Source organism: Porcisia hertigi, chromosome 28 (genome assembly GCF_017918235.1).
Source record: "Porcisia hertigi strain C119 chromosome 28, whole genome shotgun sequence".
NCBI classification, from domain to species: Eukaryota; Euglenozoa; class Kinetoplastea; order Trypanosomatida; family Trypanosomatidae; genus Porcisia; species Porcisia hertigi.
The window spans coordinates 1,108,246-1,124,952 of record NC_090587.1 but is presented as its reverse complement, the minus strand read 5'-3'; the positions used below and the strand labels follow the sequence as shown (position 1 = coordinate 1,124,952).

The 16,707-nt window shown below is 55.9% G+C and overlaps 5 protein-coding genes across 5 annotated transcripts; all 5 read right to left on the bottom strand.

Annotated features, from left to right (window-relative positions):
• Positions 1-294: 294 nt before the first annotated feature.
• JKF63_03671 (uncharacterized protein) lies at positions 295-1,572 on the bottom strand (the record flags this gene model as incomplete). The annotated part of the gene is made up of 1 exon (XM_067899671.1): positions 295-1,572. The coding sequence occupies one exon, from the start codon at positions 1,570-1,572 to the stop codon at positions 295-297; it is 1,278 nt and encodes a 425-aa protein (XP_067755910.1).
• Positions 1,573-2,548: 976 nt separating this feature from the next.
• JKF63_03670 (uncharacterized protein) lies at positions 2,549-4,525 on the bottom strand (the record flags this gene model as incomplete). The annotated part of the gene is made up of 1 exon (XM_067899670.1): positions 2,549-4,525. The coding sequence occupies one exon, from the start codon at positions 4,523-4,525 to the stop codon at positions 2,549-2,551; it is 1,977 nt and encodes a 658-aa protein (XP_067755909.1).
• Positions 4,526-6,478: 1,953 nt separating this feature from the next.
• On the bottom strand, positions 6,479-7,966 carry JKF63_03669 (uncharacterized protein; the record flags this gene model as incomplete). Its single annotated transcript, XM_067899669.1, has 1 exon — positions 6,479-7,966. One exon carries the CDS (start codon positions 7,964-7,966, stop codon positions 6,479-6,481), a length of 1,488 nt encoding a protein of 495 aa, XP_067755908.1.
• A 3,414-nt stretch (positions 7,967-11,380) lies between these two features.
• On the bottom strand, positions 11,381-12,547 carry JKF63_03668 (uncharacterized protein; the record flags this gene model as incomplete). Its single annotated transcript, XM_067899668.1, has 1 exon — positions 11,381-12,547. One exon carries the CDS (start codon positions 12,545-12,547, stop codon positions 11,381-11,383), a length of 1,167 nt encoding a protein of 388 aa, XP_067755907.1.
• Positions 12,548-13,879: 1,332 nt separating this feature from the next.
• On the bottom strand, positions 13,880-16,018 carry JKF63_03667 (uncharacterized protein; the record flags this gene model as incomplete). Its single annotated transcript, XM_067899667.1, has 1 exon — positions 13,880-16,018. The coding sequence occupies one exon, from the start codon at positions 16,016-16,018 to the stop codon at positions 13,880-13,882; it is 2,139 nt and encodes a 712-aa protein (XP_067755906.1).
• Between the last annotated feature and the right edge of the window lie 689 nt (positions 16,019-16,707).

The following is a 16,707-nucleotide window of genomic DNA, read 5'->3' as shown; positions in this document are numbered from 1 at the left end:
GGTAGTGGGGCGGTGGTCCACGCTGTGCGGTAAACAAGATCCGACGAAATGATGCGCGAAGCGGAGGTAGCAGCATTGCGATTAGCCCAAAGCGTCAGCGACGACTGGTTGGGCCAGGTGCTGGGAAACTCTGTGCGTCGCCGGCTCTGCCAATCGACGAGCGTCCACACCTGCAGCGGGGGGAGGGGGGGAGCACACCACTTGCCATCGTCACGGTTGCGCTTTACAACGCTGGCACTGAAAGCCGCTCCCAAGTTCGAAACCCTCCTCTGTGCTGCTGACACATGCACAGCGTCAGTTGAACGGAATTCCCAGCAAGTCCTCCGCAATGTACTCCGAAACGAACCCAAAGACGGAGGGGTACTTGAAAGGTGATTGACATATCAAGGCAGAATGAGCAAATCTGTTGGCACCAAGCCTCATCATGTTTCTCGTCACCAAACCAGGTTTGGGTGCCCTATCATCACCGCATACTTTGCGGGTGGGGGCCTCTGACGTAAGCCGAGCACACAGAGGACGAAAGTCAACAAAGTGAAGCTCCAGTGGACCCACGCACTGCAGAATGCGCTCCGCCAACGCGCGTTCCTCTGGAAGTACCCCGAGTGGCCACAAGTCAGGCGAAACCTCAGTGACAGACACGCCGTTACAGCGAAGCTCCTCTAATGACGACGCGCACAGGAAGCCAAGACGGTTAAGGTGACGCACAATCCGGTCCGTGTCCGGGTGATCGCTCTCGACCCTATTTGTAGAGGACGCTTCGGTGTGCGTCTCCTCCTCTGGAGAAAAAGATGCCCCGACCCGCTCCAACACATGAACCGGCACTACAAAGCTGCTACTGTACGTCAGTACGCTCCCATCATTGACGACGTTGAGCAACACCCGCCGCGTGAACCGCGCCCAGGCAGCGAGGCTCTCGTGGGAAACCAGGTACCCAGGCACGACATCGTTTTTGCAGAAGAGATCCGCCACTGCTGTCCAGATATGATGTCCGACCCGCCGGCCCAGGAATGTGACGAGGCTCGACGGCATGTAGCGCACGCCTAGGTGTGGCGATGCCAGTGTGTAGAAAGCCTCCCAGTGCACCTCACACGCCTGCGACGCCGCCCCGTAGGTGTTCTCGATTCTCTCCATCAGCGTGGGAAACGTGGCGCGGAGAACAAGGCCACCCATTGAGTGCCCCACAGCGCTAAAATGCATCGCACACCTCGTCGCTGGTGTCGCGCCGTCCGCGGCGGCAGGAGTAGCTTTGACTGAGGCACAGCTCTGACCATCACCGATGCCGAACTCCTTGGTCATGGTTGCAGAGACAGTGGCGCAGACATGATCAATGAAGCGATGCGCACAATCCAAAACGCCGGCATCTGTGCTACGGCCATCGCTGCCTTGAGGAGGGATAAATACACGATGCGGCGTCGGTGGTGGTGGCACGTCTTCATTATTCACCACGTTGTTCACTGTGCGGCTGTGAAGCATCTTCTCGCTGACCTCCCATAAATACTCCAAATCCGTGGCCTTGCCGCGATAGCCGTGGTGGAGTAGGACAAAGTGAACCGAGCGCAAGGGCGCCCTCATTGGTGACGCTTCGTGCGCGACAGTGGACTGCATTCTGCCGCTCTCTGTATGCATGCAAAAATGTTGTGACGTGTGAATATGTAACCGGGGCGATGAGGGGGAGTCTCGTGAAGAGCTAGAAAGGATTGAAGAAGCCACACGCCTCGCTATTTGCGGTGGTGTAAGGGAAGACGACCCCTTAAGCAGCAACCCTCGAGTATTATTGCGCAAGAACCCCGCCCCCGCCCCCCCCCGCGCACCGACAGGGGAAAGGGGAAGGAGGGCGAGAGAAGAAGGAAAGAATGAAGAAAAGACCCGACTGCACAACTCTTCTTTCGAACAGGAGGAAGAAGAAAGAAAAACGGGGAGGGGACCAATAACAGCGAATATGCACACGAAATGTACACACACACACACTCGTATAGGAACGAATAACACTAGCCCGACGCACCGTCTTTTCGTTGAGGCACGACAAGAGTTGCAGTCGTCTGACGGATGAGCTGAGACGTACGACTGTGTGTGTGTGTGTGTGTGTGTGCGTGTGCGTGTGTGTGTGTGTGTGTGTGTGTTCAATTAACCGCGTTGAGGAGGGGGAGAAGGGAGACCACCCCCACTACCACGATACACGCGCCCAACAACCGCAACCACCATGTTTAGTGAAAAGACGACAAGAACAACGAGCGACTTATGCCGGAAACCAAAAACAAACACCTAAAATGGAGAAAAAGGGGGAGGAGGGGAGGAAGAGATGAGGGAGAGGGGGTGAGGCACGATGGGAAAGGGGGAAAGGCGAATCTGTGGAGAATTTAGGTGATGCATAGAACGCAACGGCGAACAGCACCGCTCTCCCCGACCGTGTCTACCCTCCACTCTATTACACGTCACAACTCTATGCTGGAAACAGACGAGCACGCGCGCCCTTCGGCACCTGACTGCGTGCACATGCAGACGCACGAAGACACACACACACACACACACACACATGTGCACCTCAGACCTACTCAATGATAGTGTCGGTGGCGTTCTCTTCAACCACGCAGCGGGGTCCAACGATTGTACCCACAACCCGGCATCCGGAGTTCACTACGGCACCAGTGCCAATGACACTACGCGACACAACCGCCTTGGCACCAATCTCAACATTCCCCATAAGAATGCTGTCTGTGATGCGAGCGCCGGGCTCCAGCGTGACATGCGCGCCAATCACACTACGTGTCACGAACACGTTCGGTGGTGGGACGGAGTCGATAAAGCTGCAGACAATATACACCTGTTGATCACCGAGTTTTTCTCTCAATGTAATCGGGTTGTCGGGTAGTAACGCGGAAAGGGCCATGGCGGCAGCAGACGGTGCCGGCTTGCAGCTGTCGATGTGTCCTGCACCCCCTATACTCGAGGAGTGGCCAGCATGCACAGCGGTTGGAACCAGCGAAGACGGCAGCGCGGACCAGTTCACAGCTCCACTGGCGCCACCCCCCACTGCGCCGCCAGTGGCCACCGCACTGCTGGTGGTTAGTGAGGGCTCCTCAAGGTGAAGCAGGAAGCACTTCGCGGATATGATGTCGTGGTGCAGTGCGCGGTAGTTGTCACGGGTGTTCATACGACAAATGCGCAACGACGCATCGGGATCCTCTTCGTAGATGGTGCAGAACACGCGCAGCGAGTCCGTCACCTCCGGCAGCCACGACCCACACGCGGCGTTGAGCGACTGCGCGGAGATATCAACACCTTCGCCGATCCAGTGAAGCGGCACGTTCATCTTAAGCTTGTCGGCAGGTGTTAGAAACACCTTTTCTGCCGAGTTGACAGTGGTGTGTTGGCTCCGTGCCAGCAGAGGCACAATGTCTTTGCGGACAGTCATATCCGCAACGCCGGCCGACTCCGCAATGAACTCGAGGACCCAGCGGCTCACCAGATACGCATGTGCGTCCAGGACGTCGGCAGCAAAAGTCATGTGTGGACGGCGAGCTGCAAACGCCATGGTAATGCGCACCTCCGGCTTGCCCTCCAGGGGGCTGTGGTAGTGCATGCGGTGGTGGTGAACATGAACGGGCTGGGCAGTCGTGCCGCGTGCCTGTGACAATGATCCACCCCGCAAACGGCGACTCTGTGCTGACGACGGTGCGCTAGAGGCTGCACCAAGTGCCATGGAAGCAAGCTCATCCACCTCCTCGTAAGCAACGCACGACAGGGAGTGCGTATATGTTGCCTCCACAAAACCGGCTGACGCGCTAGCACCAGCCTTTGTGTGACTAGGCCCGCTTTTGTGATCGCCACCGCCACGCTTGCGCAGAGGGCGATAGAGCATCGACGTCACGGATGCCAGAGAGGCGTAGTGTTGCTCCACAAAGCTTGTCACGTCAACATCAACGAGGATAGTATCACAGCTCAGCAGCAGAGCGTCGCGCGGGAGCCCGGCGCTGTTCATGCGTTCGAGCTTCAGCGGATCTCGATTTCGGTGCCGGGGGCTTCCACTGTGACTTCGGCAAGTACTGGCCCCATGGTACAGCTGTGCCTCGTGCTGTGAAGCCACGTGAGGAGAGCGGCTGCCGCTGGTCGCCGTGTTCATTGCGGGGTCCTCATGATCCGGCATGCCACCAGACGTCTCGGCTAGTGTGTCCTCCTCACCGACCCGGAGCGCCTCCTTGTACTTGAGGTACGCCTTTACAGCGTCGCATGTCGTGGACGGGTGATCGCCGACCTTGGAGGGCACAAGAATGTAGTGGAAATCAACTCCGTCATAGGCACGAGAGAGGTACGCTCGCAGGGTCGCGTAGTCCTCGTTGACGCACAAAAAAAAGCTGCGAAAGCCTGCCTCGATCCACGGCGTGATGCAGTACCAGATCAAGGGGCGGTTGCAGATGCGCAACATGATCTTTTGCTCGACGGCGGTCAGCGGCATCAAATCCAACGAGTCACCGCCCGCGAAGACAACAATGTCTAGCAGACAAGACGCGGCGACATCGGACGACATGGTGCTGATGCGGAGATGACAGGAACACACGTAAGCACAAAAAAAAAGAGAATTGGGAATTGAAACACCGCCGACAAACAAAGACAGAATCCACCAGAAAAAGTTCACCTTGGCCTACCGAGCGAGTGGCCTCCAATGACAGACCCAAAAGCAGGGAGAGTGAAAGAGAGGAGGAGTGGGAGGAGTAGGGGGCGGGAAGAAGGCACGCACGCTGAGGAAGCGGTGAGGAGAGGGGGGCTGACGAGCCGCTGCTCCCACACAATAGTAAGCGCTTCGACGCGCCTGCCAACACGAAACTTCACCGCGATGGATTGTGTGTGTGTGTGTGTGTCAGATGGAGGGGTGGGGGATTATGGAGTTTTATATGTAAGGAGTGGAGCGAGGCGGTAGACAAATGGGAGTACACCAAAGGAGAGAGAAGTGGGTCAGAGGTGCACACAGTAAGCGAGTTAAACGAGGAAGAGAGACTTCTCACGACCGAGCAATCTGTGCGCCAAACGACCCCTCCCCTCCCCTTTGTTTGGACACTAGCGGATGCAGAGGACTACAGCTTCTTGTTGCTGCTGCTCCTCATCAAAACACATCCTCATACTGCACTCACGCTACATGTGTTACACCCTCGTGACACACGCAACCAGCGATCAGCTTCAGTGCACTGCCCTCCCAGGGGCCACCACACGCAGCTCTGTGTACAGGATATAAAGTTGCAGAGGTGAGGATGCCACCCACACGCACATCGCGGCCTGCCTGTTCTCTCTCTCTCAGCACACATGCACACAAACAGACAGGTTCTACAGGTCGCCCAGACTACCCGCAGCAGTCAGTACGTGACCCCCCCCTCCCCCCAACCCCGCCCTTTCTTACAAGCGATGAGTGAAGAGAAAGCAGCCCCGCACGTGTGCAACTCTCAATCCATCAAGCGGGGGAGAGGGGGAAGAGCGGGGTACAACTGTGGCCCTCCCCTCACCCATCTCTCCCCTGTTGCGTCACGACACTCGCTTTGTGATATTCCCCTGTGCAAGTCGTTCTCTTGGCCTTCTTCCTTTTTTTTTGGAGGGAGGGGGGGGAGGGGGAAGAGAGTCCCCAGTTAGCCCTTCCTCCTCCCACTTCGCTATCAGGAAGAAGACAGTCGCCACTGCCTCTTCCGCCCTCACTGTGTTTGTTTTGGTGCCGTTCCTTCGCTTACACACGTACAAAAAAAAACCGTCATATATGCACGCAGCACGCACACACAGAGAGACACACACGCACGCACGTACACACAAACAAACAAACGCATACAATAGAAACAAGAGGGGGACACTAAGAGAGCGATCGCCGGCGTTCATAAAGAGAGTAAAGGACGGCATAAAAATATATATTCTCAATTCCGTATCGACGCCCTGTCCTGCCCTGACCTTTCCCCCGCTCCCCTCCGCCCCCCCCATTTAATGACACTATCGATGTGCACCACCGCCTCACTATTTCCCTCTTTTCATGTTGTAAGTGTTCTCCTCCGCTCCTCCCATTCGGCGTGCGTCCGCGGCTATCAATATTCGCAAGCGCCGGTGTACATACATACATATGTATATGTCTACATCTTGCAGGATTAAGGCAGCCTCGACAGCAATGCAAGCATACCATGAGCACACATCACAGAGAAGGGGAAGAGGTGGGGGGAGACAAACAGAGAACCACTTCTGCGCTCCAGGGCGACACACGTGAAAGGAGAAGAGATAGAAAAACAGCTCGCAGACACGCAGCAAGACGCCTCATATAGAAGAGATGAGGAATGAGGGGGACTCCCGAGAATTCCCCGAAGGAAGCGAAACCCAAAGCAGAGGAAAGACATTTTGAACCACAAACGACGAATGGGCAACCCCCCTCCACCCCCCCCCCAGCCTGCCTGCCTGCCGCTACAGCATTCGCTGGTTCTCTCACACACTCCTTAACACGTCTCTGGAGGCCTGTCGGCTACTTGCGGCCCGGGTGTCGGTCGTAGAATTCGTCGCGGGTTTTGATATCGATCTTGTTTAGCATGCTCTTGGGGAATGTGCGCAGCAACTCCCAGCACAGGTCCAGGCTTTGGAAGATATCACGTGTCTCGTAGAAGCCCTGGCAAATGAATTTGTGCTCGAACTTGTCGAGAAACTCGAGGTACAGGAGATCCTCACTACTCAATGCCTCCTCGCCGACAACGGCCTTCATGGCGAGAATATCTCGACTGATGGCATACGCAGCGTACATTTGGTTGCTCACACCGCCGTGATCCTTTCGGGTCATGCCCTCACCAATGGCATTCTTCATCAAACGTGACAGCGAGGGCAGAATGTTGATCGGCGGGTACAGCTGGCGGTTGTGCAGTTGCCGGTCCACGTAGATCTGACCCTCCGTAATGTATCCGGTGAGATCAGGGATGGGGTGAGTGATATCATCGTTCGGCATAGACAAAATAGGAATCTGAGTAATGGAGCCGGCGCGGCCGAGCACACGACCGGCGCGCTCGTAGATGCACGCTAAATCCGTGTACATGTAGCCAGGGAAACCTCGACGGCCAGGCACCTCCTCACGGGCGGCGGACACCTCACGCAGGGCATCGGCGTACGAGGACATGTCGGTGAGAATGACGAGCACGTGTTTACCGCAGTCGTAGGCGAGGTACTCGGCGGTGGTGAGAGCCAGTCGCGGGGTAACGATGCGCTCAATCGTCGGATCATTCGCAAGATTCAGGAAGAGGACGGTCTTCTCCATCGAGCCGTTCTGCTCAAACTCGGTGCGGAAAAAGCGGGCTGTCTCCTGATTGACACCCATGGCGGCGAAGACAACACAAAAGTCCTCCGTCTTGCCCTCGCGCTTCACGAGACCAGCCTGGCGCACAATCTGTGCGGCGATCTCATTGTGTGGAAGACCAGCGCCGGAGAACAGCGGAATCTTCTGGCCGCGAGAGATAGAGGTCATGACATCAATGGACGAGATGCCCGTCTGGATCATCTCCTCCGGGTAGACGCGCGCGCGCGGGTTGATCGGGATACCCTCGATATCGCGGAACTGCTCCGGCAGAACCGGCGGCCCGTTGTCGATCGGAATGCCGGAACCGTTGAAGATGCGACCCAACATGTCCTCGCTTACGCCGAGCTCCATTACCTTGCCAGTAAACTCACACTTGGAGCGCACAACATCGATGCCGGACGTGCCCTCGAAGACCTGCACGACGGCCTTGGTGCCATCCACCTCGAGAACCTGGCCCCGGCGCGTGGTGCCGTCAGCCAGCTCGATCTTGACAATCTCGGCAAAAATCGGCTTGCGCACATCCTCTAGGATAACAAGAGGGCCGTTGACGGCGCGAATTGTCGTGTACTCAAGATGCGGCTTCACAGAGTAGCTCTCACTGAGCTCCTTGATGTGTGTGGCGAGCAGCTCCTGCTTCGACAGCACCCGAACGTTTTCCTCCCCATGGACCATGTCGCCGCGTGCGTATTTCTGTTGGATAAAAAGGGAGAGACGCGAGTGTACGATAGGAAAGAAAAATAACGAGAGAGGGTATGCAGTAGAGTGGGAGGAGGGAGGGGAGGGGAGGGAGGGAGGGGTTAATCAAAAGTCGAGAAACGTGCTACGACGTGTCTATGATAGACTTCGACGATGGCAACGACACGCGAGGGGTAAAAACACGATCCAGTAAAGGCACATGTAGACAAAAAAAAGAGGGAGGAGGAGTGAAGTGGGCGTGACGAGTTGATGCAACTGGAGAGGCGCAGAGGAGCCACCGAAGATATCGTGCGTATTGGAGGGACGTGTCGCAAGGAAAACGGTCAAGCCCACATTCTGCACAGCGGTGGACCTCTCCTCACAAAAGTAGCATCAGAAAGCACAAGCATCCGCATTCGCAGGTGAGACGAGGTGGGCGCACGCCTCGTGAGGGAGTGCCAAAGAAGCACTTAACCAAAGGCCATAAACCTCTGGTGTTGGCCTCCTCAATGCTGGACCGGTACAAGACCGCTTCACCGACGTGGGTCCATGCAAGCATATCTGAGACACTTTACCACCACTCTGCGACCTCCCCCCTCCCTCCTCTCCCTGCCCCACCCCGAGCGGAGCTCAGCGTGTATCCATCCGAGTTTCCTTTTTTCTGTTTCCCCTTCCCTCCCCCCCCCTACGCTGTTTGGGGAGGGGGGAGGGGGTTGCTGTTAATCTCCCTCTCTCGTTAGAATCAGACGGCCACCCTCTTTTTCTGCTGTTGTTGTCTACAACAGTGAGGAGAGGGAGGGAGGGAGGAGTACAAAATACAGACAGACTGCTCAAACTTAAAGATAAGGATTTCAACAATAGACGTCACCGGCCGGGGAGGAGGAGGGGGAGGAGGGGGGAGAGATTGATGATTGGATAACCTGTTCTACTCCTCCTCGACGTCGTTTGGGTGTGGTTGTAGTGGGTAGTGAAAGGCGTGATAGAAAAAAACACATGGGAAAAGGGGGGGCGGCGGTGGTTGGTGATATCGTGGGGCAACAATGAAGGTCAAAAAACGGATGCAGGGACAATGAATAGTCTCTCTTCCCCACCCCCCTCTGTATGTGTGTGTGTGTGTGTGTGTGTAGACAACATAGAGGGAAGAGGCGTCTACGACGCTGCGACGGGACACTTGCATAGGACACCCAACGCACACCCACACACACACACACACACAGGCGGTCACAGCACCGCACTGAACCTGGCGATATAAAGCGAAAGCTCAAAACGAATGAGAACATACAAGGGGGGAGAGACAGAAAGGAGCGCACAGACAAACGCGAAAAAAAAGGTAAGAAAGACGGACGGGTGGAGACAAGACACGCACACACACAGAGAAAACCGCCATCAGTCACACAACACATTCAAAAAATACAAACACGACTTCCCTCATGCGTTCCCCCACCCCCACCCCCACCCCCCAATCGCCCCTCCTCCCCCTCCTCCCTCCTTTCTTCCTCCCAACCTTGCCCCCTCCCCCCTTACCCCTCTCCATCACACACTTCACAACTTGGACTTTTCCGGCAAAGAGTAACGCGTGTGGAACATACAAAGCGGAGGTAGCGGAAGGATCGAGGCAAGTGAGAGAGGAAAACGCTGTGCGAAAGTGTCATAGTAGCGCAGTAGGGAGGGGGGAGGGGGGCACTCCGCGGTGATTTCGTTCCTTCTTGTATTTTCCTTGTTCCAACTTTTTTCTCGCTCAGCTTTGCAGGTGTTCCCATGAACCCCCCCCCACCACCACCACCGCTCTGTGCGCGCGTTTCTTGAGATTTCGGGTACAGGATCGTTTCCCCTGCCCCTTCTTTTCCTGGAGGAAGACGTACGGGTGTCTCAATGGACACCGTGGGTGGGCGGGCGCGAGTGCGCGCGTGGGTTTGGGTAGCCTTGATGTCACGAAAGAGCGTTGCTTCCACTTACGTTTTATGTAATCCTCTTGATTATCTCTCTTTACTTGGGGGTTGTTAGACTTTTCGCATCGCTACAAATCAGGCACCTCGCCACATGGCTCAACGTGAGGTGTTCCACCGCCCACGCCATCACCACTACCGAACCACAACCCTTCTTATATTCATGTCACGTTCTCCCCCCTTCCCCCATCCCCCTCCCTCCCTACGTCGTGTTTCGCTTGTTCCACAGCACTAATACATTCGTACACACGCGCTGGATGCACATTCACCCTGGGTGCATCAGTGACAAGACGTTCCCCGCCAGTGCATACAATAAAAAAACAGTCAAACAAACAAGCAAAAGAGCTCGCGCAAAAATAAGAACAGTCCATATATAAATATATGTGTGTGTGTGTCTGTGTGTGTCTGTGTGTGTAGGTGTGTCCACAGAGAGGGAGGGGAAGAGGCAGTGGAAAGGGGAATGGGTGTATTGGACGGCGTACGTGTCTCCAGGACGATGAGCAGTGGAGGTGAGCCACAGCCGCCCCCGCGCGCTCCCCCTCCTCCTCTCCCCCCTTCCCCCACCTCCTCTTCAATGAAATCACGAACAAAGAAAAACCACAACTATCAAACATCAAAAAAGGGGGAGACGCGGTGGTCGGAATGTGAGAAAGGGCCAGAGCGGGCAGGCAGAGTGAGGAGAGAGATGCTAGACAATCATTTACAAGCTGGAAGCGCTGAAGAAAGGGGGGGGTCGTGACAGCGGTCTGCAACGTGTGCACACACACACACACACACAGAGTCGTACGCAGAGGTAGATACACCTCTTTTTGCCGCAACCCCCCCGTAGCCGCCACCCTTCCCTCGCATACTAATAAAACACAGATACAGACCGGGCCAGAGAAAAAGAGAGAGAGATCGTAAAAGTATCACCATGAACGGGAAAAGCCTACAAAAACGAAACCCATAAACAAATACACACTCGCGCGCATGGGAATAGGGTGTGGTGGGAGGGGGGGGGCTTTGAAACATGGGACGGGGGGGATCCATCCATCCATCCACACATATACACGCAAATACACATACCACACGGGCGCCCGCGCACATACGCGAAAAAAAAAGCACAAAAACTGAGCCCCCAAAGAAAATCCTAAAAAGCTGAATCCCTAGGCATTACTCACATAATCACACACGCAGGGGAGAGGGGAGGAGAGGGGGAGGGGGGGGGGCCGTGTGCACGGCGTTTGGGGGAAGTCTAGATGACAACGTGAGAGGCAAAGGCAATCGCAGACCGAGTCGATGCACAATTCTGCAACACCAAAGATAAGTGAGAGAAAAAGGGGTGACATAGAAAAAGACATACGACGCAGCCCCACCACCACCCATCACCCCCCCTTCATCCTCTTCTGAGATATCCTCCTCCATCAACGCACCCCTCCTCTCTCTACATACGCACACGCGCACACCCACCCCCCGCCTGTGGAGCCTACGAGAGGTCGAGCACCATACGTGCAGGGTCCTCAATCAAGTTCTTGATCTTGACTAGGAAGGTCACTGCGTCGCTGCCGTCGATAAGACGGTGGTCATAGGTCAGAGCGACAGCCATGATGTCACGGATTTTGATCTCGTTGTTCAGAACCCACGGCTTTTTCTTGATGGCATGCATGCCGAGGATAGCGCTATGCGGTGGGTTAATAATGGGCGTGCCCATCCAAGACCCAAAAACGCCGCCATTGGATATGGTGAAGGTGCCTCCCGTCATCTCAGCCATCGTGAGCTTGTTGATGCGCGCACGTGCGGCGTAGTCGGCGATAGCGGTCTCAATATTTGCCAAGTTCATGTTTTGCACATCGCGAATAACGGGCACCACAAGACCACGCGGCGTCGCCACAGCTACTGCGATATCTACGAAATCGTGGTAGTCGATCGTGTCCTTGCCAAACGACGCATTCACGATCGGCACGTCCTTGAGTGCAATCGCGCTGGCCTTCACGAAAGGTGACATCAGACCCAGCTTCACATCGTGGCGCTTGTGGAACTCGTCCTTGTACTTGTCGCGCAGCTCGAACAGTGGTGTCATGTCGATCTCGTTGAAGGTGGTCAGCATTGCAGCCGTATTCTGACTGGCCTTGAGGCGGTCGGCAATGCGGCGGCGCATGGAGGAGATCCGGACGCTCTTCGTACGCGGGTCAGCACCGGCAACAGTCTGTACCCCCGTCTTGGAAGCAGCCACAGGAGCAGCAGGCGCCGGCGCTGCTGCCTTTGGCGCCTCTACCTTGGGGGCCTCCGTCTTGGGTGCATCCGACTTGGCTGCCGCTGGTTTTGGTACCGACGCCGATGGCGCCGGGCCCTCCTTCATCGTAGAAATCTCCGCACCGACCTCGACATCAGCGCCGTCTTCGAAGTTGATCTTCGTAATGACACCGTTCTTCGGCGCGCGAACGTCGACGTTGAGCTTGTCAGACTCGATCTGACAAATTACTTCATCCTCGGCGACGGCGTCGCCAACCTTCTTTGTCCAGTTGACCACTTTGCCGGTGTTGATGGACTCGGCGATCGAGGGAACGTTGATGCTTAAGCAGAAGCGCAGGGTCGAGTGGTGAGCCGCGCTGCACGCAGCGGGCAAAACACGCATCGACGCACGACGAAGCATGACTGGATTAAAGTGACCGGGAGAAAAAAGGGGAGAGGGAGGGGGAGGGGGAGGGGAGACGACTGAGTGAAGAGGCGATTACGTGTCCCTGTGTCTGGGGGAGGGGAGGATCGGGGATGTGCTTGTGTTTTGTTTGGACGTGTGCAGTCGTCGTGCTCTCTCGGAAATTCCACACAGACACAGGCGAGAGGTGGGGGGAGGAGAGGGAAGTGGAGGGGAAGGGGGAGGGGGAGGGGAACAATAGAGAGAGAAGCAGAATTCCTGATACAGGAGAACGAAACAGACCGAAACAAGAATATGGCGAAAGAGACGCGACTGGATGGATGAGAGGGGGGGGGACGCAGTCACCACCACCACTACTACCCACGCTGGCCAACAGCACGCCAAGCAGCAGGCAGTCGTTCCCCTCACGGCGGAGAGAGAGAGAGAGAGAGCGGATATTCGTGCCGCATCTTTATGTTTTATCGCCTGCAAAACTGCGCTCATTCGCTTTGTGTGTGTTGTTGTTGTTGTTGTTGTTGCTTAGCTCTGCAAGTCGGATCTGTAGAACCTAGTGGTGAGGGAGGGGGGGGGCGATACATGAGAGGAGAGCTTCGCACGTGGCGGTGGAAGTGGTCTCAGGGCATACTGTCCAAGCAATAGCGCTCCTTGTGAGGAGAATGACGTCGCTGTTTGCTGACGCGCACTCCGAGACGTCAATGGGCTATGGCCGCGGGCTGGGGATTTGATTCTGTAACGTGAGTGCTTCAGCAAAACACGGCAAGAGAGTAGTGACGAGTGCGCCAATCGAAATGATGTGAGTGAAAAGTAAAAGCAGCAGCAGCGAACCCTACGCAACAAAAAAAAAAAAAACTCAATACGCAGGAGAGAGAACGAGAGAAGTAAGACAAGTGGGGACATAAATCCAGTAACATAAAAGGAGAAGGCATGAAATCTGTGCATGTCAAGAGAGAAAAAAAAAAGTTGGAGGACACTCCCCAGACACCATCCTCTGCTGACCTCATCCCACTCACTCCCCCCCCCCTCCTTCCTTCCCCCGCGTTTCCTTTCGGGATACCCTTTGCACCGGCGGGATAGAGGCACTCAAAAGACTGACAAAGCAGATAGACATGGCCACCTGTACTTGAGTTCTTTAGCCTCATCTCCGGGGGGAGGGGGGGGAGAGCATACGCGAAAAAAAAATGGGAAAGCGAATTTGCAAGGAGACACGGCCTTACGCGCGTCATTGGCACGACTATATATATGTATATATGTATATATAAATATATATATGTAGAGACATGGATATTTGTGTATATGTATTTGCGTATGTATTCATGTATCTCGACTGAGTCACTCCATCTTAGCTTTCGGCGATCCCGAACTCCTCGAGGGAACGGGCGCTGGGCCGGTGCGCGAGTCTTTGTGGGGCCGCAGCAACTGCGACCGCATTCGGCACCAGACCGGTGTCATGACAAGCCGCCGAACCTCGCTGTCACAGATAAAAATAACTGCAGCGTACGTCACGGCGACCGCCACGATGACCACCATCGAGTTCGCAAGCAGCACACGACTGCACACGAAGAGGCTGATAATCGAGGCGAGGGTGCGCTTGGGAAACAGTGAAGAAAAATCGTGGAGGTGCAGAGCGGGAGACACCGGGGTGAGGGAGCCGGCTGTGGGCATGCACGACTCGCCGCCCGTACTGATGGGAAAGGAGGAGCTCAATAAGAGGTAAACAGATACGCCGCACCGCCAAAGTGTATTTAAAATGTTCAGCAGCACGAGCACGCCCACGCTATCGCCCTCGGTGTCCCCCGGGCCAAAGGCGACCAGGGTGACGTAACACGCCACGATGTACAGGGCCGTCTCCCCAATCATCCACCGCTGCAGTCGCTCCAGGACCCCCGGAGAGGCAACGGCGCGCAGAAATGCCTCTAATAGCCCATTCCAGGCCATGAGCGGCAGGTTGTAAAAGTAAAGCTGGAGCGCTGTCGACACCTGGGGCGCTGCCCACCGTGACGTGTACACTGTAGCCAGGAACGTTTGAGTCAAGAGGGGACCAAGCAGCGTGAAGGAGAAGCCCACATAAAAGGCCAGGCGCAACATCAACTTGAGCAAGTCGACCGCAGCATCCCTGTGGCCCAGTGAGACCTCACGGCTCCAGTGGACGAAGCAGGCGTTTTCCCAGACGCGGAAGAGCAAGCGGGCTACGAGAGACCCGAGGTTCGAGATGAGGTGGTAGTACCCCCGCGCCGTTTCGGAGCCAAGCGAGGTCAGCGCAAGGCTCTCACCCTCCGAGAGCACCAGTCGCAGCAAACTCTCGCGCAGGAACGTGCTCAGGAGAGCGGCGTAGCGCCGGCAAGCCGCGGCGCTGTCCACAACGGAATAGAGGCAAAAAGGAAAAGCAAAGGTTGTCCATCCCGTCGTCATCGACAGGGCGCAACGAACTGCAGACGGAGCCGCCTTCGTACCAGCAGCCGACCCACCGGCAGCCGTGTCTTGCCTCAGCTCCATCGGGACCCCTGCGTGCTCCACCAGCGCCGCAGCTCGCACCTCCATCATCACGGAGCTGGACCCAAGCCAACGAGCCACAGGGAGTCCCGACATGACCAGTGTGTAGTACACAACATGCGTTATCGCGTATGCGAGCTGGCCGAACGCCAGCGCCATGCGTGCCTCCCAGAGGGTGCGCAACCCGTTACCGACTTCGCCATCGGACATGCGAGCGCCGCCGCTCTTGCTCTGACAGGCGTACACGATGCCGATTATGGTGCACAGTCGCACTACGAGTGTCGCACACTCTGCCATGACGACCACACGGAAAAGGTTCAAGGACTGGACGAGCACAACGCACGGCTCCACGGCTGCCATCAGTATCGTACACAACATCACCGTCATCTCCGGAAGGTACGGGAGTAGAAGAGACGAGGGGCCCGCCCGTGGGGTTGCGCCGTCGAAGTCGACGACGTTCTCAGCCTTCTGGAAGGCCCCTTGGCTGGCCCGAGCGTGTCGCATCATGGAAGGAAAGAATGAAGCGGTGCCGAAGCACAAGCCAAGAGTCTCCAGCGACAGGGCTACGGCGGCGGCAAGAGGTACGGAGCATAGAGCGAGGTTCACCACTGCACGGACGTTGGCTACCCTCAGCTTACTTGTCGGACTCCGTGCAGGAGCTGAGGGAGCGGCATCTCGCTCAGTAGGGGCTGTCTCTTTGGCCATATCAGCACTGCCGTCTTGCTCAACGCTGTCCTCTGCGTCTGCACTCCGCTCTACAATAGGCAGACGAGATGCCGCATTACGGATCGCCTCCCGCGCAATGAAGAGCACAGCGTCGTTGTACACGTTAAAAGTGAAGTAGACGCCATTCTGGTACGGCAGCAGGAGCCGTGTGAGGAGGGTGCTAAGGAAGAAGGTAAACAGCTTGAGGCCGACACTGAGGAGGAGTGCGAGCAGCAGCTGGCCCTTGAAGGAGCTAGAGGCCGAAGGAGTCATGGTGATGATGTCACCAACTAACTAACAGACTGTGTGTGTGTGTGTGTGTCTGGGATTTTTTTTCCAACACAGCTCAGAACGAGCCTGAAAGCTCGCTAGTGCTGTTGCTGGTGTTATGCCGTCTCCTCTCGCGATGAAGCAGAAGGAATAAAACGGAAAGGGGGAGGGGAGGGGGGGAACAGAGAGAAGAGAGAGAAAACGTTGCACAACGTGTACATATATGTGTATATACATGAGAATAACAACAGGAAAGAAAGATTTTAACATGAAGCAGACGCTGAAGTACACGTCTGCGTGTATCAGAGAAACGGGAAGCGAAGAGCAAGAAAGAATACGACGCGACACAGCAAGAGAGTGACGTCACCTCTGCCTAAACCAATGCCGCATATGCTGCGTGTTTATCATCAAGGTCCACAACGGTAGAGACATGAAAAGGGGAGGATAAAAAAAGGGAGCAGCCACGAAGAAGCTTCGTCACCACACGCACACAGACGCATACACATCAGCTCAACGGTATGCACCCGTTGCGTACAGATATATTCTCTTCTTTCCTTGAGGGCAGCGCACTCACACTTGTCTGCGCTGTGGGAGAAGGGGTGGGGAGTGCAGTGCAGACACCGATCCTCATTACGATCCTCTTCACAACTATCTTTTTTTCGAATGTGCACGCGACTTCTCTTTTTGATATC